Below are 25,584 nucleotides of genomic sequence, written 5' to 3'. Positions count from 1 at the left end.
TTACTGCCTGGCCGGAGGCGGCGGGGGGAGGGGAGGAAAGGGGGGGGTCTCCCTCCCTCCCCCACCCCCACGAACTTTCTCCCTTCCCCGAGTGTGCCGGGAGGGGTCCCTCTCCCCTCCCCTGTCACATGGTGCGAGGGAGGGGGGGGGCAGAGGGAGACTTTTCTCTCGCCGACTCTCCCCCAGCGCCGGCCAGTCTCCGCTCCCAACTCCTGGAGGCTGGAGGGAGCGCGGAGCCGGGCGGGCGATGCGGGCTCCGGGAGCTGCTCGCCGCAGCGGTGCGGGGAAGAGGCTCGGCGGCACCGCGCCTCTGCTGCCCGGCTGCTTCTGATGCGCCGCGGCGGGCGCCGCGCAGCCCGGGGCCCCGGCTCCACGAGGATGTGGCTCCTCTTCGGCGCGGCAACTTTCTGGGGATTGGTCCTGGCTCCAGGTAGGCGACGCGGGGCAGCGCGCCCCTGGGGGCCGGGGCAGGGCGCGGCGCCGGCAGCGCCCGGCTCTCGCACCTGCCGCTTCCCGCGCCGCTCTCCCGGCCGGCGCCCGCAGCAGCTCCCCGCTGCCACCCGCTCCCCGCCACTCTGCAAAGTTCGCGCTGCTATTCAACAGCTGCTGGCGGGGCGGCCCCTTCCCCCGGCACTGCGCCCAGCGCTCCCGAGGGGAGCCTCTGGCCAGCCCGTGCCCCGCTGGCCGCCCTCCCCCGGGCAATGCACCAGCCCGGCTCCTCTCGCCGGCGGGTGCGCGAGGATCAGCTCAGCTGTGGGGCATCGCTCGCTGAGCGCAGTCTCCAGCACTGAGCCAGGTCCCTGCGCAGCGCTCGCCTCCCTGTCCCCGCGATCCTAACACTGGCTGAGGCCAGCGTCTGTGGGCGATTGCCTGGAGAACAGCATCGCTCAGGTCTGGGTCCCTTCGACCAGCCTCCGTCCTGGGAGTAGCGCCGGTGTGAACTGAATCGGCATCGTCAGCCAGGCTCGGGGTCCCCGCTGGCATTTTGCTGCTCCCTGTGAGATGCACAAGGGACCAGCTCTGCCAGGAGTCCCCAGCGAGCTGCATAGGGAACAGCCGGGCTCTCTTCGTGCAGCGCCCAGTTCCCTGACATGCCCGGGGACAGCTCCTCTGGGTGACGACGTAGTGGAGAAGCGGCTCACCTCGAGCAGTGCCCGCCCCCCGCCCAGCATGGAGGGCCTGTGACAGTTTCCTGCACTTCGTGTTGGAGAAGGACCTAATTTACATGATAAAAGAGGGAAGCGAAGACGGCTTTGCAGCTGTAATTGTGCATGGCAAAATAGTAATTAAATCATTTGTAATTAATTAGTAGTTAAGTAAACCCGACGGCACAGATAAGAGCTGAAGCGCATCTGTTAGCCCGGATACTGTCCCCCAAGCACGGATAGTGCTTATCCCACTGCTTTAAGGGGACTCCAGCTCGGTAGAGGGGGAGCTGAGAGTGCCGGGTCGGTGGGTAAGTGGTATCAGTTTTGTTTCAGTCCTGTTCTTTGTACTCTGCCCCCTGCTGGCTGCAGCGTTTGCTGTTGCTCCCCAGGGAATTCGGATAATTCAAAAAAGTTGAGTAGCTGGCTAGGGATTGCTTCGCTGATGTAGACTCCCCGTTTGTACCTAGTTAGCTAATTATAAGAATCTGGGTAATTATGAGGGGAGAGCGATAGCTCAGTGGTTTGAGCATCTCAGTGGTTTGAGCATTCGCCTGCTAAACCTAGGGTTGTGAGTTCAATCCTTCAGGGGGCCGTTTGGGATCTGGCACAAATATTGGGGATTGGTCCTGCTTTGAGCAGGGGGTTGGACTAGATGTGACACCCCCCCCACCCCCCGAGGTCCCTTCCAACCCTGATATTCTATGATCCTATGAGGAGTAGCCTCAGCTAAATGGGCCAGAGTTGTAGACAAATCTTTTGACAAACCCATATTTTTGCTTTGCTGGTAAATAGATAGGAACAGCAGAGTGAAGAAAAAATAAGTAGCATTTTTGGCATATGCAGATCTATTCTGAGCAAAACTCTGTCTGTTCCAGGAATTGGTCTGCAAATACAGTGTTACCAGTGTGAAGAATTCCAGCTAAATAATGACTGCTCTGCTCCAGAGTTCATTGTGAACTGCACAGTGAATGTTCAAGACATGTGCCAGAAAGAAGTAATGGAAAAAAGTTCTGGTAAGAACTTAATAATTACACTCTTCCAGGTTTATTTGGTATTGTTTGGTGCTCTTAGCTGCATTTGTTCATTTTTCTCTACTATGAATTTTTAGCTTAAGGCATATTATATTATTACCAAATTTGTTATCTCAAATTTATTGTATTTTTCAGATACTTTAGGTTAATAATTTTCCTTTAAAATGGAAAATATTGAAACTTACAAGACAAATGTTAATAAAGATGTTAAAATATGGTCTTATGGTCAAATTTAGTTTCACTGCACTGGAAAATTAATAACAAGTTAGTTTAATCTCATTATAGTTAATTAGTTGGGCCTTTCCCAAGAGATGGAGGAAAAGTGCATTAAATTAGTAATTCCTTCTTTTCTTTATTTACTCCAGCAATTCACATAAAGTAAAGGTTGATCGCGTGGGATAGGAAGCTGAGCTATGGGATTTCATCCAGAAGACAGTGAGCAGGGAAAGATATTGGAATTCAAGTGGGCATGGCTGAAAGAATGTATTGGGCATATGGATGTTATCTCTGAAAATTCTTTAGGGGTTCTGTCACTGCTCTAATTAATTTTAGAATACAGTGCACTGCTTTTAGTTTTTTATTCAAAGATCACTAATATTTTCAAGAGGAAGCCAGCCATGTTTGTTCTTTTCTCCCTAAATCATCTCTGGGCTGGGCTGTAAATCAATCCATTACATCAAATACTTCAAGATATTTTTAGAGATTTTGGGAGCAGGTGTTTTGTATGTTAAACTTCAGGACCCATCATAGTCATCTAACTGGATTAAATGTTCCAGCTTTATCAGAGACTTTTGGGTTGGGCTCTGTGCTAGAGGAAAAGTGTTTGGCTGTTTGCTATTTCATATAGCCTCCTGCTCCTATCATAGCCTCCACCTGTGATGTTTGCAGGGGCAGAAGGAGTTAGGATAGTACTGGCTCTCAGGAGTTCCTCAAATTAGATATGATCTGCACACTGATGAGTGGTGTTTCCGATTGAAAAACTCATCTACAAGAGGCAGGAATCCAGAAGATGTACATAGATGGGAGTATGTAGTACCACTGGTTTGGAGGGAAAGGATCTTGGATGGATATAGTGGCTCACAGCTGAGGGCAACAATTTATACATGCCTGTTGATTAAGGATGGTATATAGGACTGTTTGGGTGTTTATGCAAATAAAGCCACAGCCTGTCTCCTTCCAACAATACCAGATTCCCTCTGTTAATGGGAAATATAAGTATAGCTACAGGACTTGAAATGTTTCCACATAAACAAAAATGATTAATACTATTAAAATCTTCTACAGACCTAAATGATATTTACCAAGGTATTTATCAGCAACTCTGATCTTACAGCTAACCATAGATTAACGCCCTGCAAATCATGAGAAAGTGGTAAAATTGCCTCTTTAGTAAATAGAGAATGCATTGTTGGCATTTGTCCTCAATACAGATAACACCATACACACAGTACTGCACTTATAACTACTTTGTAAAGTATTTGGGATTTGTTCTGAACAGACAGAAAAAGATATATACTTAAGGGAAGATTAGTCGCCATTCAGTAAGAGAATTCAACTTTAAAATGTGAACATATTTTGGGTAAAAACACGTTTTTCTCTTTATTTCAAACACAGTATCTTCTTTCAAGAAAGGAGTATTTACTCAGAGAAGATGGTGGAGGTTTGAGACAGTTATGGGTTGTGAGGTGCTTTGAACCTATGCATAATTTTAGACAAATATTTGAAATGCAGTTTGAAGGCTGTGTCACATGCACCCCAAATATTCTATAAGCTTTTAAATAGGTTTGAATGAATGATGTGGAGTGCTATAAAAATCCTATATAGTCAAATCAGATCCCTCCCAGTAAAACATGTAAATTATCCTAATTTAACTCTTGTTACTTTCTTTCCTTTTATCCCCTTCCCTTTGCACAATATTTTTATTCTAATGTACAATTTCAAACTATAACAGCCTTCAAAGAAACATCTGTAATCTTGTTTTCCGGATGAATGTTAGACAAAGAAGTGTTTGCAGTCAGACCTCCTTACACAAGGAATGGTTTACTTAAGTGTATAGGTATCCAAAAGATTTAAGTGGAAGCCACTCACATAGCATGTATGTACAACTGACTTGTTCAGATTAAAAAAAATCAGATTAACAACTGAGTTTGCAAACTGGTTGATTAAGCTTTTGTGACTATGTTATATTGAAAATATGAATGATTGTGATTGGGTATTAAAAATATATGGCTGCATAAACTTGTCTTCACCATTACAAAGAAACTGGTTTGCAATAGACTAAATAAAGGTAGAGAAACATTTTTATGAAATGTTCTTTCTATTCTTTTACCTGGGCAATATTACATTGCCTATAATGAAAGTCTCTGGACTGACGTTTGAATTTTCCCATAGATACCTATCATGCAGTGCATAGCAGACTACAGTTCAGTCTTATTTGGCTTTGTTCTGTAAATGCAGTTCTTATTAGTTTTAAGTTAGAGAGTTACAAGTTCCCGTAAAGAAGTAAATTTTATTTTTAACTTAACTATTCCAAATTGAGTGAGATTTGCAGTACAAGTTAAGCTTCTTTCCTATTTCCTCAGTCAGTTCGAGAAAAGGGTGGTAGTAAAGCAAGGAGGATTCAGTAAATCATCTCTTATTGGGGTTTTTTCTTGTTTAAATGTGTGTAAAATAAAATGGCTCATTCTCAAAAATTTCATTTAATAATTCAACCTTTATTTTATCAGGCCATTTTAAAACTCAGTTTTATGTGCTTATCATTGAAAACTGAAAAGTATTTCAAATATTGATTTTCATTTTATAATAATATTTGAGTTTGAATTTTAACCCAGTATATAAAGAATATGCATTTGCATTTACTTGTCAGTGTGATCTTGTAATTAGTTTTTTCCTCGACTCGATACAGTAAAAGGAGTATAATTTAATTTTTATAGGCTAGCCAAATTCTGCCTCTAGTAAAATATAGCTCTGTCAGTAAGCAAAATGTTTCATGTTCTCCTAAACCTTATTTAAAAGTTAAATGCAGTATATTGAGATAAAGTTCATGGTCTGAATCAGTAACCGAATGAACCTTGTCACCCGTCCTATGCAACATACATTAATCTAGTTGTCTATTTTGCAGTCAAGGGGGTCACTGATTTACATGCTTGTATACATTTTACTCATGAGCATGTAGGCAATGGCTATTTTCTTACATATTTGTTAGTGGTCATTAAGTTTAACAATGACAGTTCAGTGGTTCAATTTTATTTCTATACTAAGCTCTCTCCTCAATAATACAAAGGAGAACTGCAATTCTAAGCTTTGTTCATTTATATTGTAAATACTTCTTAAGCCTTACTTTAGTCAAGACAAACCATTCGTGTTTAATTAAGGTAAAGTGAAGCTTAAGCTATGTTTTAAACCTTACTCTACTCAGTCAAAGCATTCGCAGAATTTGGGTCTAGAACCAGTTTTCTGAAATGTATTTCATCCCTACACAAGACATTCTAACAATCCTATGTAAAATATGAAATTTTACAAAAATCCAAGTTAAAAAAGCACAGTTATGAGTATCTTGGATTTTCAAAATAGATATTGAAATCATTCATATTTAAATCAGATCAACTTAAGCAGTACCAATCAGATGGTTCGACTAATGTCACAAATAGTCTATTTCCTAATTAAAACAATAATAATAAAAGTGGGATGTATTTGGGTGGGGGAAGCAGTTAAGCATGTACCAAGATGGGCGACTATACTGAGCGAATATACCCTCTTCTCCCACCCGCCCCCCAACACACATGTTCTCTTATTATATCAGTTTGTATTACAATAGAACCTAGATAACCCATCCAAAATGTACAGAATTGGAGACCTCATGAAGTAAATGACAAAAATGTTCCAAGTTTCAGTACCATTATTTATGCATTTTTCAAGACTAAGTTTTAGGTAGTAATGGGAGATGGCTTCCAACGGGAGATGCAAAAGAACCATATTTCACTACAAGGAATGCACTTTGCCAACTAATTATGTAACCTAGTTTTTAAAAAGCATCAATACTTCTCTTCTTTATAGGGAAGAACTGTGAGCTCTGGAGGAGGCACTGAAGCCCATATCAAATACTTTTGGTGCCATAGAAATTAACATAAGGGATAGGTTTTTAAGGTTAGCCTTCTAGCTGAAGAAGCAGCTGATGTTTGCAAGCAGATTACATAGATGAAATGTTTGATGAATGAGAAGCGTTCTTCATTATATTAATTCCATTTGCAACTATTTCAGGAAAACATTGGTAACTGATTTTTTTTTATTATTATTATTTATTTTTTTTGCTGATTTTTGAGCACTGAATCTACAAAGCTGCTGCTTGTCAAAGTGAAAGTGAATACAAGAACAAAGAAACCTAAATGCACACTTCTCTTCTTTGGACTGATGTTTCGGCTATTCGTGTGTTTGTTATATTTAAATAAAACAAATTCTAAGAAATACAACTTTTCTTCTATTGGTGACGAGTGACCTGACCACTTGGGACTTGATGCAAAACCCACTGAATGCAAGGGGAGTTGGTCTTTCCACTGACTTTGATGGGCTTTGGATCAGGCCCATAGTCTGCAGAAAGATACAGAAATGCAGCAAATACAGAACCCAATCTATCTCCAAATGGAGAAAACCGTACAACCATCATCAAAAAATGGTACAAGGCAATTTCTTATCACTATAAATAACGGTGTTTTTAAAAATAGAATAAACCCAGAAAATGAACAGAGTAGACGGAAACCAAGTGTGACGGGAGAAAAATCAAAGGACAGAGTTGGAAAATGTAAAATTCTTAGACTATCTCAATGCTCAGTAGCTGTAACAGGCTATTGAATTTTTAAAACAAGGCTTCATGCTCTTACTACTCCTCTGTTATGTAGCTTGTAAATCTTTTTTTCACCATCTCTGTTACCATTCACCGAGTATCTGCATTAGAAATGCCGTTTGGCAAAAGGCAAAAAGAGTTTTGCAATAGGCATTCCAAAAAAAGTTTCTAAAAACTCATCTCGCTATCTAGAGAAAATTAGGTTATTTATAAAGTTTCCCTGTAAATGAAGTCACCTACAACCTCATCAATTCAATACACCTGCAATAAAAGGTTCTCTTTTTTTTTTTTTTTCAATTTACAGTGGCATTTCCCATGCATGCACTTGTATAGAATACTGCAGTATAATTAAAGCAATTCCTGTAATTGTACTTAAAGTAGTGCCTAGGAACATGATAATCATTTCACTGGTGAATTTTAATTGCTGTTTCTAAGGATCTTCATGATACTGATTTCCAACTCCCTCCTTTTATGAAGCAGAGAGAAGCAGATGTTAAACTTCTACCACAACTAGTCCTACATTAACACCTTCACCTCTGATTTCTTTGCTGCCGCATTCAAGTTGCACCATATATGTCGTTCTTAAGGGCTAAACAAGTATATACTCCTCTCCTGCACATGCATAACTGTCACAACCTCAGGGGTTCCCCTGGGGAAGGCAGATCAGCACTGCATGTTGCTAACGCTGTTGCAAGCATCGCAAAGCATTTTGGGGAGGGTCAAAAGTGTGAGTGGGGAGTAGAAGATTCATTTTCAGGCTACAAGAGGCCAAAGAGGGAAGGAGAAAAAAAGCAGAGAATGGGTTAACTCAACACTGCAGCTAGCAAGCTCAGTCCGATGATAAGAGCTGGCCCCAGTCCAAGGTCACGGCGCTAGATGAAAAATTATCTCACCCAGCCACAGCCAGCCATGAGAAAGAAAAAGTACACTGAACCAGGGCTGCAGAGATGGAAAACACAGGCGAGACAATGAGGGGGGGGGAGCAGAGCTTCGCGTCCCTGGAGCCGTTGTGTTTTGGTAAAGCGAAGACCACCACAGAAAGCCGGTTTGGACTGCCACAAGAGCACCAGAAACAGAGGTCACGGAATGGAACACCCCCAAAGGAAACCAGGACTTAAAAGCCTCCTGAGAGCTGGAGTAATTCGGAGATCATAGCGGACCCCGGGACAACCTGGGCCCAGGACAGAACTCCCGTCCACCCTTCCTTCTCTTCTGCTCACATTACACCCAGGCTTGGCCAGCCTCAGGTAGAATGTGTGCGAGTATGAAAGTGGGTTAGGGCTGGAGCACTAACGCTTTCTTCCTTCCTCTGAGTGATGTGGGGAGCACCCATCACTCTCCGCTGTTGTTTTATTATTTTATCAATAAACTTTTAAAATTTAGGCACTTGGTGTGTTACATCATCTCCTCCCTTAATGATCCTGTGGCCTCAGCCTGATCACGTGATGCCTCAGGCAGATTGACAGATTTCTGTTACCGCATAACTCCCATTGACTCAAGCAGCAGTTACACATTGGCATCAAGGGGACAGTGTGCCCTGCATATATTTATTGACAAAAGATTACCATAGCCAACAAAGTTTAACACCTTCGGAATCTCTCTAGACATTACGGTTTTATAGATAATAGCTATAAATCTTCAACTTCATCTTTATCACTTAAAAATTTACAGAAAGGAATATGTACCAATTCCTGCAGTGGTTTCAGGGTGTGGGGGTTGTTTTTTCTGTTGTGGGTTTTATTTTTTGTTTAAGAACAATGTCAAAAGTCTTTTTGTTTTAATAACTCAGTGGAGTTGGGAATAAGGAGGGGAATGAAGAGATGCACATATCTATTTTGATCATTTTCAAAACTAATATAACACTTAAGACAATATATTTTATTAGTATTTTTCAAGTGTATAAAGTAACTTAGTGCATGACATTGTTAGCAAATAGCATCTTGTTCTGCACGGTTAGATGCTGAACAGAATCAAAGCATAGTAACCAATATTCACAACACCTGGATGCTTTTTGTTGGGGTGTGAATAAAAGCTTGCATATGAATAAAAGAATTATAGTATATGTCATTAACTTTCACTATATGCTGTAAACTTCGAGGGGTGGATATATTACCATTCAGAAACTGTTTTCAGATGCCGAAACTGTAGGGCATGTTCTCTTATTAATAAATCGCTTTCTATCAGTTACCTACAACACTACAAAACAAGCAGGAGATAAACTGAATTAAGTGCATTAGATAAGATGAAAGTATGGAGAGTTTATAATAAATTGCTTTGTGTGTGTGTGTGTGTTAAATACAGTAAAGTAATGGTGGAGCTAGTTGTGGACTTCAAGTAGTTGATGACTTGAAAACCATGAAAAGGATCCAAACGCAAAAGTGATGAAGTGTTGTATTATTTTAAGGAGGTTGTGATATCTGGTCCAGTGAATTTCATTTCTCACAGGACATGGACAATAGCTTTTTATGTTTTTCTATTTCTGGGCTTGTCTGAAAAATATGTGTACAATGATAGGATATGGTGCCCATAGGCTGGTATCTCTGAACTCTGTCCCTTATCGAGTACGATATCATGCCCCACATTTCACATATAAATGAATTTGAATTTCAAAAACAATTTCCAGTGACCTGCCCAGATTTTTCTCTAACTCCTGGGGAGCTAAACACAAGCAAGTATATTTAATTACAACAATATAGTTATTTTCGTTTTATAGCATCCGTTGGCGAAATTGAGAGTAATCACAAATGCTGCATCCATAGTACGTGGCGTTCTAATGATGGTATTACCAGTGACACTTTCAATGTGAACTAAAAATCATTTTAAAACCCCCAAACCAATGGCCTCATCCTGCTCACATTGAAGTCAAGGACAGCAGGATCGGGTTCTAAAGTGTTAAATATCCAAAATCAATAGCAGAATATATATTTAGATTTAAACCATAAATATATACTTTAAACAACAAAATACTAATAAATTAGGTCCTTCTTTATTCCATCAAGACTTGAATGTAGGTTTCTATGTTAAACTTGCAAGAGCTGACGACGTTAGCCCCAGTCCTGCAAATATGTATACTGGCAAATAGCTGTACACATGCAAATAGATGCACTGAACTCAATAAGGCTCTTGAAAAATATGTGGACTATTCACATGCGTAAAGTTATTTATGTGTGTAAATGTTTGCAGGATTGGGGCGATTTAACACTCAAAATAGCATAAGGACTATGGCTCCCTAATTCATTTCAGGGAATTACTACTATAATCAATACCTGCAAGTAAAATACTAAAGTCTGATGCTGAAAGGTCAGAAGCCTGAGTAAATGTCCAGTACTGGAAACTGGAATACATTTTGATCTCAATATCCATGACACTTCCCTACCATGTAGAAAGAAAGGACAGCTGACAACTGCACAAGCCAACTGTACTTGAAAAGTTGTACAATTTACTACTTTACTGCTAGTGCACAGCAAATTGTAAAGACGAAATAGATACAACAGCAGAAAATAAAAGGTTAAGATTGGAAAATGAAAGCTGAGGTTTGACTGGAATGCAATTGTTTTTAATCCATACTTGGCATTTACTAAAAAAAAACCTGTCTGGTAATACAGAAAAACCAGATGCTGCTCTTAGACTTTGATAATCAATGCATATTTTTAGTAGTTTAATGCCTCACTTGTGCTTTGTGAAGCTGCAAGCAATAGGATGGATTTTCCTGGGTCATTATTTAAAACAATATTAACAAGCATGTTTTGCTTTAGACTTCCAGTGCCATAATTGGAAGGCACAATTTGATGCCATGTTCTTCTTCAGTATTGTAAAATAAATCACAGTAATCCAGTCCCTTGTTCACTGTATCCAGCAATTATCCTGTTTTCATCTAAGAACACTTTCAGCCCTACATGACATGGTCATGGCAGAGAGGTCAGAAAGCAGGTAATCAAGCATCTTTTTTAAAAAAGATGTGTTGTTCAAAACCACCTATTACTGTATTTGCCCAAAGGATTTAAAAACCAAGGCCGTGATTAAACGAATTTTTAAAATTGTTGCTGCAATCATTCTAAGCATAAATTGAAATTGTATATGAAGAACTATTTAGTGCTTGTCTACACCTGGAGTTATTCAGGACACAGTCGAGAATAAGTCTGGAATGAGTGTCCACACTTGGAGTTATTCAGAAATAGCTATTGCTCTTTAAATTCATACCCTGCCTTAATCCAAATTAAGACTCAAGTCATGCAAGCTCGTAGGAAGAAAACAGTAAGAAAATGGATGTAGTTTTCATAACTATACTACACTATCTCAGAATCTAATTGTCATGGATATACTTGCTCCTTAATATATTTATAGGGTCCAATTCTGGAATCCTTACGAGTGTAATGAAAGGGGGGATGCAGGGCCTTGGTTCTAAAGCATAGGTCTTGGCGATAGAAGAGTTGAGTTCTGTCTCTGGTTATGCTGCAGACTTCAGATCATTTACCCTCGTGCCTCAGGTGCCTCCTTATAAATTGAGGATCACAATTAAATATAGTGAAGATTAATTAGACGTTTATTAAATCACTTTGAGATTCTCTCATGGAAGGTAGTACATAAGTACAATTGTTATTGAAACCTAATTAACTTCAGTGTGAGTTTTGAGAGAGTAGGGACAGCAAAATTAGTTTAAAATGAAACAGCACAATTTAAAGAGCCTGTGTGTAAAATTAAAAGCATGCCCAGTTTTCATCTCTTCCAAGCAGGTTATTCTTTATTAGAAACAAAACAAGAGCACAGGTTTGAGTCTTTCATATGAAGTTATTGTAACAACTTCAGCTTCTTGAATATTAGTCTAGTTCCACATAAGCAAGTTTTGAATACATGATTTCTTTTTCAAAGCATAATGCAAGGAAACATTCCTTTTCCACCTGCAAGATGCGTCACATTCTAATACGTGTAGGACCTTATTGGATCAAATATTCATAAAGACTTTTTCTATAAATCGGAGAGCAAAATCTCAAAAAGACTTGTGGCATCAAATCGCTGCATAATGAATCCTGTGAACAAATACTAGATAAACAGGGATGCTTATGTGACTAATACCTGCTGGGTGTGGTGTTCTGTCCCCTTCCAGTGGCACTTAAACCACCTAGAGAGTAATGAGTCTGCTACAGCCTTGACTAAGTGGCATGTGGCTTTTAGCTCATGCAGCAGAGAATCATGCACTAAGCTTCAGAGATCCCAGGTTCGATCGCTCCCGCTGATGACCAGGGTTTGTTGGTGTTACACTTAGCTTTACAATCTAGTGAGTGGAGGAAAAGGCACATGTCAAAGCCACTTAGTCTGTTGCAAAGGCTGTCCTAATTAATCTGTACCAGATCCTCCACTAGAACAAGATAATCCTATACCCTAATCCTTTTGTGGCTTTGTAGTCTGTTTTTGACCATCTGTGGATGTATCAAAAAATCTGAACTCAAGTCCTATATTTCAAATAAATCAAAAATCATATTTAATTAAATGATATACATCAAAGATTATATTTAATTATTCTGGCATTACAAGAAGGGTGAGATTCACAAGGAGGAGGTGCATAGGCTGAGTGTTGCTATGCCTATCTTTTAGGTTCCCTGCCATCGAATGGAATTCATCACCCTGACTTAGGTGCCCAGGGTCCCTATACAATGCATGGGGAGAGTTAGGTGTCTAAAAAAGAGATTCACAGAAGTCAGTACACTGAGCAGGGAGCTGCCTAAACCCAGCCCTCAAAGGATCTTGGATGCCTAACTCCCCACACTCGAAAGTCACAGTCATGGACTGTCTCCTGGCGTTCAGGGCCTAAGCCAGTTCGGCCCTTTTTCAAGAACCACTCCGGCAGTAGGGCCTTCATACCCATTGGGCCTGCAGGTAGAGCACTTACTTAGGATATGGTGATGGGCTCCCTTAATACCTAGTGCAAATCTGCATTCTACGTGAGCAAAGCAGGGACCTGAAGACAGTCTCCTAGTGAGTGCTATGGCTAGTGTGGGCAGGGTCTTGCCTGTGGAAGTTGTTTCACTTTACATACATTACTTAAATGGTCAGTAGGTCAGAGCGGGACATTGACTCCATAGCCCAGTGATTAGGGCACTTAGCTAGGCTATGGAAGACCAATATTTACTGCAATAATTACTCAAGAGTTGTATATTCCGAAATGCAGCCGACGCTAGGCTGAAACGCAGGAGCTGTTTAGCAGGGGTCACGCAATGTAGGGCAAGAACTAAAGAATACCATATATACAGTTAAAACTGCAGAGAAAGTGTAGGTAGAAAGACAAGACATCAAGCCTGAGTGCTTCAAAAAAGCATGACCGTACAGATTTCCCAAGACCCCCAAAATTAAAAAATTCAGAGGAACAAGAGGTGAGGCCATTTAGGAGGCTGGTATAACAAAGGTGACAGAAGAATGCTTTATCAACTTGTATACACTGTGTTAAATCTTGTCTTTATGAACAAATGCAATAACATCCAAGACAGACTTAATTAATCATGAATGTGCGTCATTAAAGTGAGGCTAATTATTATTACCGGTTTCACACAGTGTGTGCGCGTGCAGCTGATTCAGATGAGCTTGACTGAAGCAGTAACTAATTTGCAGCCTTTTTGGTAAGCACCAAATGCAAGAATATGGCAGCAACTTTCCATGTGTTGCTTCCTTGTGTCTTCTTTTCTTTACGAAAGCCTATTGGAGGAATAGTTATCTCGGGCCATGGAGAAGTTTTTATACTATACTATTTGATAGCCCAGCAATCAGAAACATTATGATGCAAAACATGAATTGGAATGATAGAAATGTCTCTTTTAGGACATATTTAATCTAGGGCCATTTCATCTTTGTTTTTAGGCCACATTCCCAAAGGGACTTAAGACCACAAACTCCCACTTCAGGTGCCTAAGACCAGTGTTTAGTCACCACTGGCATTTACAAACCCCTCACTCAGCTGCCATCTAAGTTTTGATGTATCAGTTTCTGCATAAATTCTTTAAGTACCAAAAATGTTTCCTGTAAAAGTGCCTTAGATGCCTAGATTCCAGCCGCTGGGCATGCACACTGCATCTTAGACAGGTGCCTGCATATCTAACTATTGCCGAAGCCCCTGCAGGATTCTCAAATTAGGCATTACCATGCAGCACCTGATCAGGTAGGTGTGCTCAGTGCCTGCCTAACTCTGCGTAGAACAGCCTTCTTGCTGGGGAAGGAGGGAAAGAGCCTCTCCTGTATACCCATCAGCCTAGTGGTTACAGCATTCATCTGGGAGACCCCAGTTTCAGTCCTCCTTCTGTTTAATGAGCCGGGATTTAAACATGGGTGCTCTAATCACTGGACTATAGTTATTTCACGCTTCCTCTCTCTGGCCCAATGGCTATTTAATTATTTATAACCGTGAAACAGCTTCAGCCGAAGAGCTCCACATCAGATTAGCCCGTAGTCCAATGGTTAGGGCACTCACCTGAGTGATGGATGCCCCTTCTCATCAGGCAGAAGGGGAAATTAAATCAGGATCTCTTACATAGAATATCAGGGTTGGAAAGGACCTCAGGCGGTCATCTAGTCCAATGCCCTGCTCAAAGCAGGACCAATCCCAAACTAAATCATCCCAGCCTGAGCTTTGTTAAGCCTGACCTTTAACATTTCTAAGGAAGGAGATTCCACCACCTCCCTAGGTAACGCATTCCAGTGTTTCACCACCCGCCTAGTGAAAAAGTTTTTCCTAATATCCACCCTAAACCTCCCCCACTGCAACTTGAGACCATTACTCCTTGTTCTGTCTTCTGATACCATTGAGAACAGTCTAGATCCATCCTCTCTGGAATCCCCTTTCAGGTAGTTGAAAGCAGCTATCAAATCCCCCTTCATTCTTCTCTTCCGCAGATTAAACAATCCCAGTTCCCTCAACCTCTCCTCATGTGTTCCAGTCCCCTAATCATTGTTGTTGCCCTCCGCTGGACGTTTTCCAATTTTTCCACATCCTTCTTGCAATGTGGGGCCCAAGACTGGACACAGTACTCCAGATGAGGCCTCACCAATGTTGAATAGAGGGGAACGATCACGTCCCTTGATCTGCTGGCAATGACCCTACTTATACATCCCAAAATGCCATTGGCCTTCTTGGCAACAACAGCACACCGTTGACTCATATGCAGCTTCTCGTCCACTGAAACCCCTAGGTCCTTTTCTGCAGAACTGCTGCCGAGCCATTCGGTCCCTAGGCCGTAGCAGTGCATGGGATTCTTCCGTCCTAAGTGCAGGACTCTGCACTTGTCCTTGTTGAACCTCATCAGATTTCTTTTGGCCCAATCCTCTAATTTGTCTAGGGCCCTCTGTATCCTATCCCTACCCTCCAGCATAGCTACCACTCCTCCCAGTTTAGTGTCATCTGCAAACTTGCTGAGGGTGCAATCCACACCATCCTCCAGATCATTTATGAAGATATTGAACAAAACCGGCCCGAGGACCGACCCCTGGGTCACTCCACTTGATACCAGCTGCCAACTAGACATGGAGCCATTGATCACTACCCGTTGAGCCCGACAATCTAGCCAACTTTCTATCCACCTTATAGTCCATTCATCCCGCCCATACTTCTTTAACTTGACTGTGGGAGACCATGTCAAAAGCTTTGCTAAAGTCAAGGAACAACACGTCCACTGCTTTCCCCTCATCCACAGAGCCAGTTATCTCATCATAGAAGGCAATTAGATTAGTCAGGCCTGACTTGCCCTTGGTGAATCCATGCTGACTGTTCCTGATCACTTTCCTCTCCTCTAGGTGCTTCAGAATTGATTCCTTGAGGACCTGCTCCATGATTATTCCAGGAACTGAGGTGAGGCTGACTGGCCTGTAGTTCCCAGCATCCTCCATCTTCCCTTTTTTAAAAGATGGGCACTACATTAGCCTTCTTCCAGTCGTCCAGGACTTCCCCCCGATTGCCATGAGTTTTCAAAGATAATGGCCAATGGCTCTGCAATCACATCCGCCAACTCCTTTAGCACTCTCGGGCACAGCGCATCCGGCCCCATGGACTTGTGCTCATCCAGCTTTTCTAAATAGTCCCGAATCACTTCTTTCTCCACAGAGGGCTAGTCACCTCCTCCCCATGCTATGTTGCCCCGTGCAGTAGTCTGGGAGCGGACCTTGTTCGTGAAGACAGAGGCAAAAAAAGCATTGAGTACATTAGCTTTTTCCACATCCTCTGTCACTAGGTTGCCTCCCTCATTCAGTAAGGGGCCCACACTTTCCTTGACTTTCTTCTTGTTGCTAATATACCTGAAGAAACCCTTCTTGTTACTCTTAGCATCTCATCCCATGTGAGTGTCCTAATCACTTGGCTAATGAGCATCCAGCCCAGATTTAGGCATCTAATTCCCTTTGAGGGGCAGGGCTCATGACACACCCCTCTCCTTGGCATTTGCTACTGACAGTGGGCTCTATTACTCTATTGGCTAGTTTAGGCAACTCCTAGCTCAGCATGCTGTGTTTTGTGGACCCCATTTTGAGGTATCTAATTCTCCCCACACAGTGTAGAGGGCACATGGGCCCCTAACTCAGGGTTTGTGAATTCCACTGGTATCAGCACACCTGAAAGTTAGGAATTGCTTTGCTTAATCCCCTTTGTGAATCTAACACTGTGTTTCTTGAAACCGTTCTGAATCATTGCTATTCAGTAGGCTAAAATGAACACACGTTTGGGCCCAACTGTGCTCTCAGAATGCTGTGTGGTGGTAGAATGCTGGATTGTTTTAAATTCAATGTTATAACTGGTCTTCTTCTATACTTGAATGGTTCCCAATTTTTGGTTGTCCTGTTGCTACTTTCTGTTATTGAGTATGAGCTTTTCTTTATGCTGTGACTGAGCTGGTCTGCCATAAGCTCTTTAGGCAGGAGCCTTAACTTCTATTATGTATCAAAAGACTAGCATATTCTGGGCTGTGCCAGACAAATAAATATAAGAAAGGTACATTAAAGGCCCACAGAAACTAGTGATACAGCAAAGAACAAGACATAGAAAGCTTCCTTCTGTGCTCCTGCAGATGCAAAGTACTTTTTGTTATGCTGGCTTGTGTTTGATAGTTTATTTTTAATATAATAGCGGTACTAAAAAAATGCCTCCACAGAGCTGGAATATACTATATTTTTTGCTCTATGTTGCTCACTGGGTGCTTCATATGCAGCATATGAAGTCCTTAGGGTAGACATGTTTTGCTTACCTTATTTTGTGGCAAGAAAAGTAGCATCTTTACTCAGTCATAAAATGTGGTCGTGCAGCTACTGTGGTATAATAGGCATTCATTTATTTCAGTGATAGGGGAGACAGTCCAATTTATGCAATGTAGTTAGGCTAAGATGTGTATAGGGCATGAAATAGCCTCCCTGTGGAAATTCCCCTTGCTGTATGAAAGGACGACAGGAACACCATGCTCTAGAGACCAGAAGAAGATTGCATTCCCACATATGGCATTCCATGATTGCCAAAACCCCCAACTAGTTCATAGTCTACTATATGAATGGTACATGCAACATTGATGTATGCAAAGGTTTGTTTGAATGGGTTTTCCCCTCTACATTTTATTGTGTTGTTGGACCTGGAAACTAACCTTTCTGGAGGAGGGTTATAATTTTTCCTTGAATCAAAGTTTGGAGGCAATCATTTGTTCTATATTCATTCTACTACCTCAAGAAACCAGGACCAAAGAGGTATGAGCTAGTCTTCTATAATAACCATCTCTAAGATTTCTGTGATTCAGGCCTTCATAGCTTTTGCCCCAACTTGAACCAAAAAGGTATGGGGAAATAAGAGTCGTATTTGACTAGAAGTTGAGCAAGAAGAAAGTAAATCGCCTCGATTGGCATCAATTTTTCCTATTTTTCAGCCTGCTTGCTTATCTTTATTGTACCTTGTGAAGGATTACAGCATGCCAACCACAGTAAAAACCTTTTTCCATGTAAGTTGAGTTGCTACCTGACAACTCCTAGAGTCATCTTGAAAATGCAGATAATTTCTATGTAACAACAGGTCCTTTGAACGCAGATCCATCTGTACTTTTTTGATTATAAAAAGATATCTTGGATGTGGAGAGTTCTAAGAAAGCCAAAGAACTGCCACAAACCCAACTATAAGAATGCTGCACAGTTTTAATTATCTAAAGAAGAATCTGAGTCTAATTCAGATTACTGCTACTGCAGCTGGAAATGGGAATAAACACTCATTGGGGAATGGAATTTTCTATTGGAAGAAACAATCATGAAGACACTACAAGAGATGAATGTTACAATGAGGTTTTATTGCCAGTCAGATCATTCGTTCTACTTAAGCATGAATGTGTTCCATCTGTGCATGAAACTACAGTACTAGAGTTTAAAATTCCACCTTCCCTGCAGGAATTTAGGGTTTGTTTTTACAGGAACTCTATTATGCAACTGAAATCATGCTGGAGATAAGAAAGCCATTGATGGCAGTTGAAATTAAGGCTGTAGGCGTATATGATCATCATGATTGAGGTCTTCAGAGTTCCCTGGTGAAAATCAGGATGCTTCCATTTGAGGCTATGAACAAACTGTTCACAGTAATGAACACAGTCCTTCAGTTAAAGCAACACGGCTTGGAGGCTCCGTCACATCAGATACCTAAACCATAAATCACTGTGGATGCAAATCACATGAAATGGGGAGAACCATCTCAGTCAAAGAAAAATGCTCAGCAGCGAAAGAAAAACTATATATAAACAGAACAAAATCATGCACCTCTGTTACTAACATTCTAGAAGCTTAATAGTTAGGCAGGGAAAAATCAGCTTCAATGTTCTTGACATGTTCTAAATAGAGATGATTGGATGAGCCAGAAGCCTGCAGAGGAGGAAGAGGACTCATCACCGAGGTCTGATCTTCTGGAATAGAAATGGGAAACACTCAGTATGGTTGTTCTCATTTAACTCTTATACAAAAGCAGTGATTTCTCAAGAACTAGAGAAAATTAGCTCTAGCAATGGCCATGCAAGTAGCAAGGCTGGGACAGGGCTTTTGCCCTTCAAATGCTGGAGAATAAATTTGGACAAAGCAACCCAGACATTGGGATGCCAGCATCACGAACCTATCAGGGGTAACACTGTTAGAGCTCCTGGACCGGAATAGTCTATTTCCAGGGTCACCCGAATGCAAACTTTGACATCAGTTTGTGAAAGGAAAAAAAAGCCCTTGTTAACAAAGTTTACCCAAAATAAGGTGGATCAACGTCTGTCCTTAAGGTAAGATACCATGGCAGCATCAATAGTCAAAGATGAACCCAACATAGTGGGTGAAATCTTGGCTCCAAGCAGGTCATTGATTTAATTAAGATCAGGATAAGAAGATAAGAATTTTCTGTAGATAACTCTATATTGGCGTCGATTCTGAAAGTTCCACAACACTAGAACAGTACCAGTTTTGGGGCAACATGCAGGGAATTGATTAAAAAAGACCAACAGCTGCTTTTCCTCTCTAAGCAATATTGCTGAGCATAGGAAATTTCCCCCAGGGCACAAACCAAATAGACTGTGCACTGGGGGAGGTTCACAGCAAGTGGGGGGGGGGGGGAAGATGGCTTTGTTCTGCCGTAGCTATTACTGCTTAAGGTCTCTACTAGACCGTAGAACTAGTGCACTGCTCTCTTCCCCCCGTTCAAAGGGGATTTAGCCAGTGGACCTACATATCATAGCTGGCTTTCCACAAGCCACACCCCCACCTCTTTGGCCTCCTCCCCAAACTTCTGCTCTCCTAGTGCTCGGCCCCAAGGAGCCCTTGTTGAGCTGTGATTCATAGTGTACGTGGGCACATAATTCTTCCAGTGAATCCTCATATCCTTATCTCAGCTCACCTAAGAAGGAACTTCCCCACAACTATTAGTGACCCACCCACAGGGGCCGGGATTTAGAGAGGGTTAAAGATGAAGGCATTTAATTTTAAAACTATGCTTAATTCCTTTCAAGTCAGTGGAAGTTAAGTATCACTTAAGTGCTTTCCTGTCAGCTAATTTGGTGTGGCCTGCGTTGTGCAGGAGGTCAGACTAGATGATCATAATGGTCCCTTCTGACCTTAGTATCTATGAATCTATACATAAAGGTTTATGCTTCAGAACTGTACATTATGGTTAGCACAAAAGCTTAATAATGAGCATTCTGTCATTCTAGTATTACTGAGGGGGCCTTGGGTAGGCAAGGCTAAGCAACAACCCAGAGACACAGCTTTGACATCTTCAGTTTCTGTGCTGGGAAGCAGCATGGTCAACTCCATAGGAGACCTGAATTTTAACCACAGCTGTCACTGACCTGCTCTGTGAACCTTAGCAGGTCACTTCACCTCTCTGTGGATCATCTGGAAAGTGGGGATGCTGATACTTACTTGCCTTTGTAAAGTGCTTTGAGTTTTACCGACTAATGCATAATATTTAAAAAAAACCTCTTAGAAGTAGGGCAGTCAAGTGATTAAAAAATTAATTGTGATTAATTGCACTGTTAAACAATAGAATACCATTTATATAAATATTTTTGAATGTTTTCTACATTTTCAAATATATTGATTTCAATTACAACACAGAATGCAAATTGTACAGTGCTCACTTTATTTTTTTGATTACAAGTATTTGCACTGTAAAAAAATAGTATTTCAATTCACCTAATACAAGTACTGTATTGCAATTTTTGTCATGAAAGTTGAACCTACAAATATAGAATTATGTACAGAAAGACTGCATTCAAAAACAAAACAATGTAAAATTTTAGAGCCTGCGAGTCTACTCAGTCCTACTTCTTGTTCAGCCAATTGCTAAGGCCTGGGCTACACTGGGGGCAGGGTTCGAACTAAGATACACAAGTTCAGCTACATTATTCACATAGCTGAAGTTGAAGCATCTTAGTTCAACTTATCTGGCTGTACTCAGGGTGGTGAGTCAATGGCGGCGGCTCCCCCATCAACTCCGCTTACTCCTCCTGCCGAGGTGGACTACAGGCGTCGATTTGGAGATCGATTTATTGCATCTAGACAAGACACCATAAATCAATCCCTGATAGATAGATCACTACCCGCCGATCCGGTCGGTAGTGAAGACGTACCCTAAGACAAAACAAGTTTGTTTACAATTGCAGGAGATAATGCTGCCCTCTTCTTGTTTATGTCACCTGAAAGGGAGAACAGGCATTTGCATGGCACTGTTGTAGCTGGCATCGCAAGATATTTACATGCCAGATGCGCTAAAGACTCATACGTCCCTTCATGCTTCAACCCCCACTCTAGGGGACGTGCGCACATGCTGATGACGGGTTCTGCTCAATAACAATCCAAAGCAGTGCAGACCAACGCAAGTTCGTTTTCATTATCCGAGTCAGATGCCACCAGCAAAAGGTCGATTTTCTTTTTTGGTGATTCGGGTTCTGTAGTTTCCGCATTGAAGTACTGGTCTTTTAAGACTTCTGAAAGCATGTGCCACACCTCGTCCCTCTCAGATTTTGGAAGGCACTTCAGATGCTTAAACCTTGGGTCCAGTGCTGTAGCTATCTTTAGAAATCTCACATTGGTACCTTCGTTGTGTTTCGTCAAATTTGCAGTGAACGTGTTCTTAAAACGAACAACATGTACTGGGTCATCATCAGAGACTATTATAACATGAAATATATGGCAGAATGTGGGTAAAACCGAGCAGGGGGATATACAATTCTCCCCCAAGGAGTTCAGTGACAAATTTAATTACTGCATTATTTTTTTTTACAAGTGTCATCAGTATGGAAGCATGTCCTCTGGAATGGTGACCGAAGCATGAAGGGGCATATGGATGTATAGCAATGCCGGCGATGAAAGTGTCATGCAAATGCCTTTTCTCACTTTCTGGTGACATTGTAAATAAGAAGTGGGCAGCATTATCTCCTGTAAATGGAAACAAACTTGTTTGTCTTAGCGATTGGCTGAACAAGAAGTAGGACTGGGTGGACTTGTAGGCTCTGAAGTTTTACATTGTTTTGTTTTTGAGTGCAGCTATGTAACAAAAAAAACCCTACATTTGTAAGTTGCACTTTCACGACAAAGAGATTGCACTACAGTACTTGTATGAGGTGAAAAATACTATTTCTTTTATCATTTTTACAGTGCAATATTTCTAATAAAAAATAATATTCACTTTGATTTCAATTACAAAACAGAATACAATATATATGAAAATGTTGAAAAACATCCAAAATATTTAATAAATTTCAGTTGGTATTTTATTAACAGTGCAATTAAAACTGCGATTAATCACAATTAATTTTTTGAGTTAATCACATGAGTTAACTGCGATTAATCAACAGCCCTACTTAGAAGCCAACACACTATACTGGTGGGCATGTTATTTCAGAGTAAAGAAACTAAGAAGTAAGCAGTTGAATGCGCGTTCGGGGCATTTTCTTCTTTGGCTAGGGCATCCCCTTTCCTCTCAGACAGGCAGTCTTGGCCTATTAGCGTGAACATAAAAATCAAAAGGTTATGGGTGGGATTTTAAAAAGCACTCATCAGTGGCCTCACTTTGTTCCTACTGACATGAGCACTTTTTAAAATCCTACTCATGATATCTATAAAGGAATGAGGTTTTTATTAATCTTGAATGCATGTAACACTTACTAAGCATTTACTATACTTCCACCCCTCCCTCTCCCTAATCTTCCCCCAGGTAAATTGGGCAAAAAAAACAAAAAACCCAAGGATTCACGGCTGTATTATGTGCCCTATCCAAATTTCTGTCATATCACGTAAAGGAAAGACCCTTGAAGTATTGAGTGGTAATAACTGTTTATTTTACAACCTTATAAAATTTTTAAAATTTAGGATTGTGTACATTAGAATGCAGAGTGCACTGCGTTTTATTCCGTTAAAAACAGTTCGAGATACTAGCTTTTAAACGAACACCTTCAACTTTAAAAAAAAATTCTCTTCAAATTGTTTTTACCCTCTCCTAAAACAACAACAAGAACTGAACAAAACTAGAGAAATCTATTTGTTGGTTTTCCTTGTGCATTGAACAGTGCTTTGTGTTTAGTCATTTCCCCCTCCCAAAGTCAGTCACTTACCCATCTTTGCATATTTTTTCCCCACAAAGCAACAAGCAAAAGCAACATTTTTAAAACATTGGAAAAAAAAAAAGTAATTCTAAAGCTACAAAAATTGTGCCAGACGACTCAGGCCAGTAAAGTATCTGAAACTCGAGTTCCTTTTGAAATTGACTAGATTTCCTTTTCAAACCTTTTAACAGGCACTCCATCGGATTACATTTTTGGTTGTAAAATGTATGGCTTTAAAATGCATATTGTATATTTTACAACATTAAAACAAATCTAAAACAATGGCTGAGATTTTCATAGCAATGCAGGGATTTTAGTCACACATCTGTTATTCTAACTTATGGAAGTGATGAGACTAAATCCCCAATATTGATTTGAAAATTTTAACCAGCATTCCCAATTGTCTGTCAGAATTTTCAAACAGGATTCTAACATACACCAAAAGCACGTTCATATTAAGCTAAGTAACTTTTGTTCTGTGTCACAGGAATCCTCTATCGCAAGTCCTGCGCATCCTCTGCAGCCTGTCTCATAGCCTCTGCTGGATACCAGTCTTTCTGCTCCCCAGGGAAAATGAACTCTGTTTGTATCAGCTGCTGCAATACTCCACTCTGCAATGGACCCCGGCCCAAGAAGAGGGGGAATTCTGGCACAGTGCCCAAGGCAGGCATATTAACTACTATTTTGCTCTTAAAATTGGCTCTTTTATCATCAGTGCATTGCTAAACTTAAAGGATTTTTTTTTGTCCTGGTATTATTTGTTCCATATCCCGATATCCCACTTTATTCAAAGACACCGCTGTTCTTTTGCTGCCACCCTGCTAAAGAAGAGTTTGGTCCAAGAACCATCTTCCTCTCCCTGTTTTTTTTTCTTTTGGTCAGCAAGTAATAAATTCAGTTGTCTGATTGAATTTCTAGTGTGCACTTTAAAAAACAAATGGCGCACAAATTCATGCTCCATTTGTGTAACTGGAAACAAGTCCATCAGAAACAGCACTCAAAGAAGGTATAATTGATTGTTCAGTTTCTAGATCCTCAGTTATTTTAATTTCCATGTTATGTTTATTGCTAATCATCTAACTTTGCCTTACACGGAGTCACATTTCATGTTCATGAAGGCCATTCTGTGCAGCTGGACTGGACTCTAAATTAGTCTCCAGTGGCATTATTTCCAAGTTGGTCTCCAGTGATTCAAGATTCAATTTTGATGGACTGGTCTCATTCTGAAAAGTACTTAAGAAAACAGGGCTCTTTCTAGAAGAATTGCGCTTAGATGAAAGGAAGATCAATGGACGCATAAAATGGCCGGTGCTGGTTCGAGAATTCAAATTGGCTCGCAGAAGCTTCTGTTTATTGGCATGTTCTATCGTCAGATGGCAACGGAGGACCTGTCGAAATACGGTTCGGAACTGCTGAGAAGAGATGTTGTACAGGAGTGGGTTTACCACAGAACTGAAGTAAAAGAAGGTGTCTGCAATGGGAAGAAGGATCATATACGCTCTGAAGTAGGGCACAGTCCAGTCCTGCTTAGGTTTAGCAGCAGCCATGATCCTTCGAATCTGATTTGGAACCCAACATATTGCCAGAGTGGCAACAATCAGTCCTGTGAGCAAAGGGGGAGAAAGAGAAAACATGTGAAACAAATCATACAATACTTAGTCTCTCAGTTTTGCACTTACTGGGTAGGAAATGGTACTGATTTTTCACTGTTTTGCACGACAGCTTTTTCTGCCAGTAGCAAATATTTTAACAGGTTCAAAGTCATTGCCGTATATGATTGGATAAAGATTGTGTAAGATTGTATTTATTTCTACCTGTTGGCACTTGTTAATTTTCAGATGTTCTCTCATTGATATTTGTATCTTTAGAAAGAATGGGAATTTTTTTGTTCCTACATTTGTGTTTTCCCTTTTCTTCCTTTTTTTAAAAAAATATAGCCATATTAGTGCAGGCAATACCCAGAAGAGAGATCAGACTATTTGTATTTTACCAAAAAAAAAAAAAAAAAAGAATGCATAATAGTATATTAGGCATTATTTTTGGTAACTTTCCTCTTACAGAAGATATTTTTAAGTAAAGTATGTATGGATCTTTTTAGGGTAATTAAGAAGATATATGTTGGGAATTAAATTCATGAATGTAAATGGCACAGGAAAGACAGAAATGTAAGCAGTTTGAGATAATACAAAATGTGTTCCAAAATGTGGTATCTGATCATTCTATATTTACATATAATGTGTCGCTGCATCACGCTACCTTATCGACATTTTTTTTAAAGGAAAACATTATCTAAATAGATATCTGAGGATTCTGTCTTTATGGAGAAGCTTTCAATAGAGAAACAGCAATAATGGAGTCTCTCTTGTGACAGTAGCATTAGAACACATCTATCAGAGTACTTTTCACACAGTGGTAGCACAAGGATATGGAGGCAGGGAAGGGAATGCAGTCTGAGTTTTGAAACTACTAACCTCTAGCTAATATGGAAACAAATGCTGGAA

The 25,584-nt window shown here is 40.8% G+C and overlaps 2 protein-coding genes across 2 annotated transcripts in view; one reads left to right on the top strand and one right to left on the bottom strand.

Annotated features, from left to right (window-relative positions):
• Positions 1–86: 86 nt before the first annotated feature.
• On the top strand, positions 87–23,809 carry LYPD1 (LY6/PLAUR domain containing 1; the record flags this gene model as incomplete). Its single annotated transcript, XM_084643962.1, has 3 exons — positions 87–430; positions 2,024–2,161; positions 23,571–23,809. Exons 1-3 carry the CDS (start codon positions 331–333, stop codon positions 23,807–23,809), a joined length of 477 nt encoding a protein of 158 aa, XP_084500088.1. The 5' UTR covers positions 87–330.
• Positions 23,810–24,175: 366 nt separating this feature from the next.
• GPR39 (G protein-coupled receptor 39) overlaps positions 24,176–25,584 on the bottom strand; it is a 122,572-nt gene continuing 121,163 nt past the window's right edge. Inside the window, exon 2 of the mRNA XM_084643961.1 lies at positions 24,176–24,686. Within this exon, the coding sequence (XP_084500087.1) occupies positions 24,181–24,686 (506 nt within the window). The 3' untranslated portion in view covers positions 24,176–24,180. The remainder of the gene's footprint in view (positions 24,687–25,584) is intronic.

This window comes from Lepidochelys olivacea (assembly GCF_965140295.1).
Source record: "Lepidochelys olivacea isolate rLepOli2 genome assembly, chromosome: 11".
Classification (NCBI taxonomy): domain Eukaryota; kingdom Metazoa; phylum Chordata; order Testudines; family Cheloniidae; genus Lepidochelys; species Lepidochelys olivacea.
Note: the sequence above shows the minus strand (reverse complement) of the source record. Positions and strands in the feature narration are given on the sequence as shown.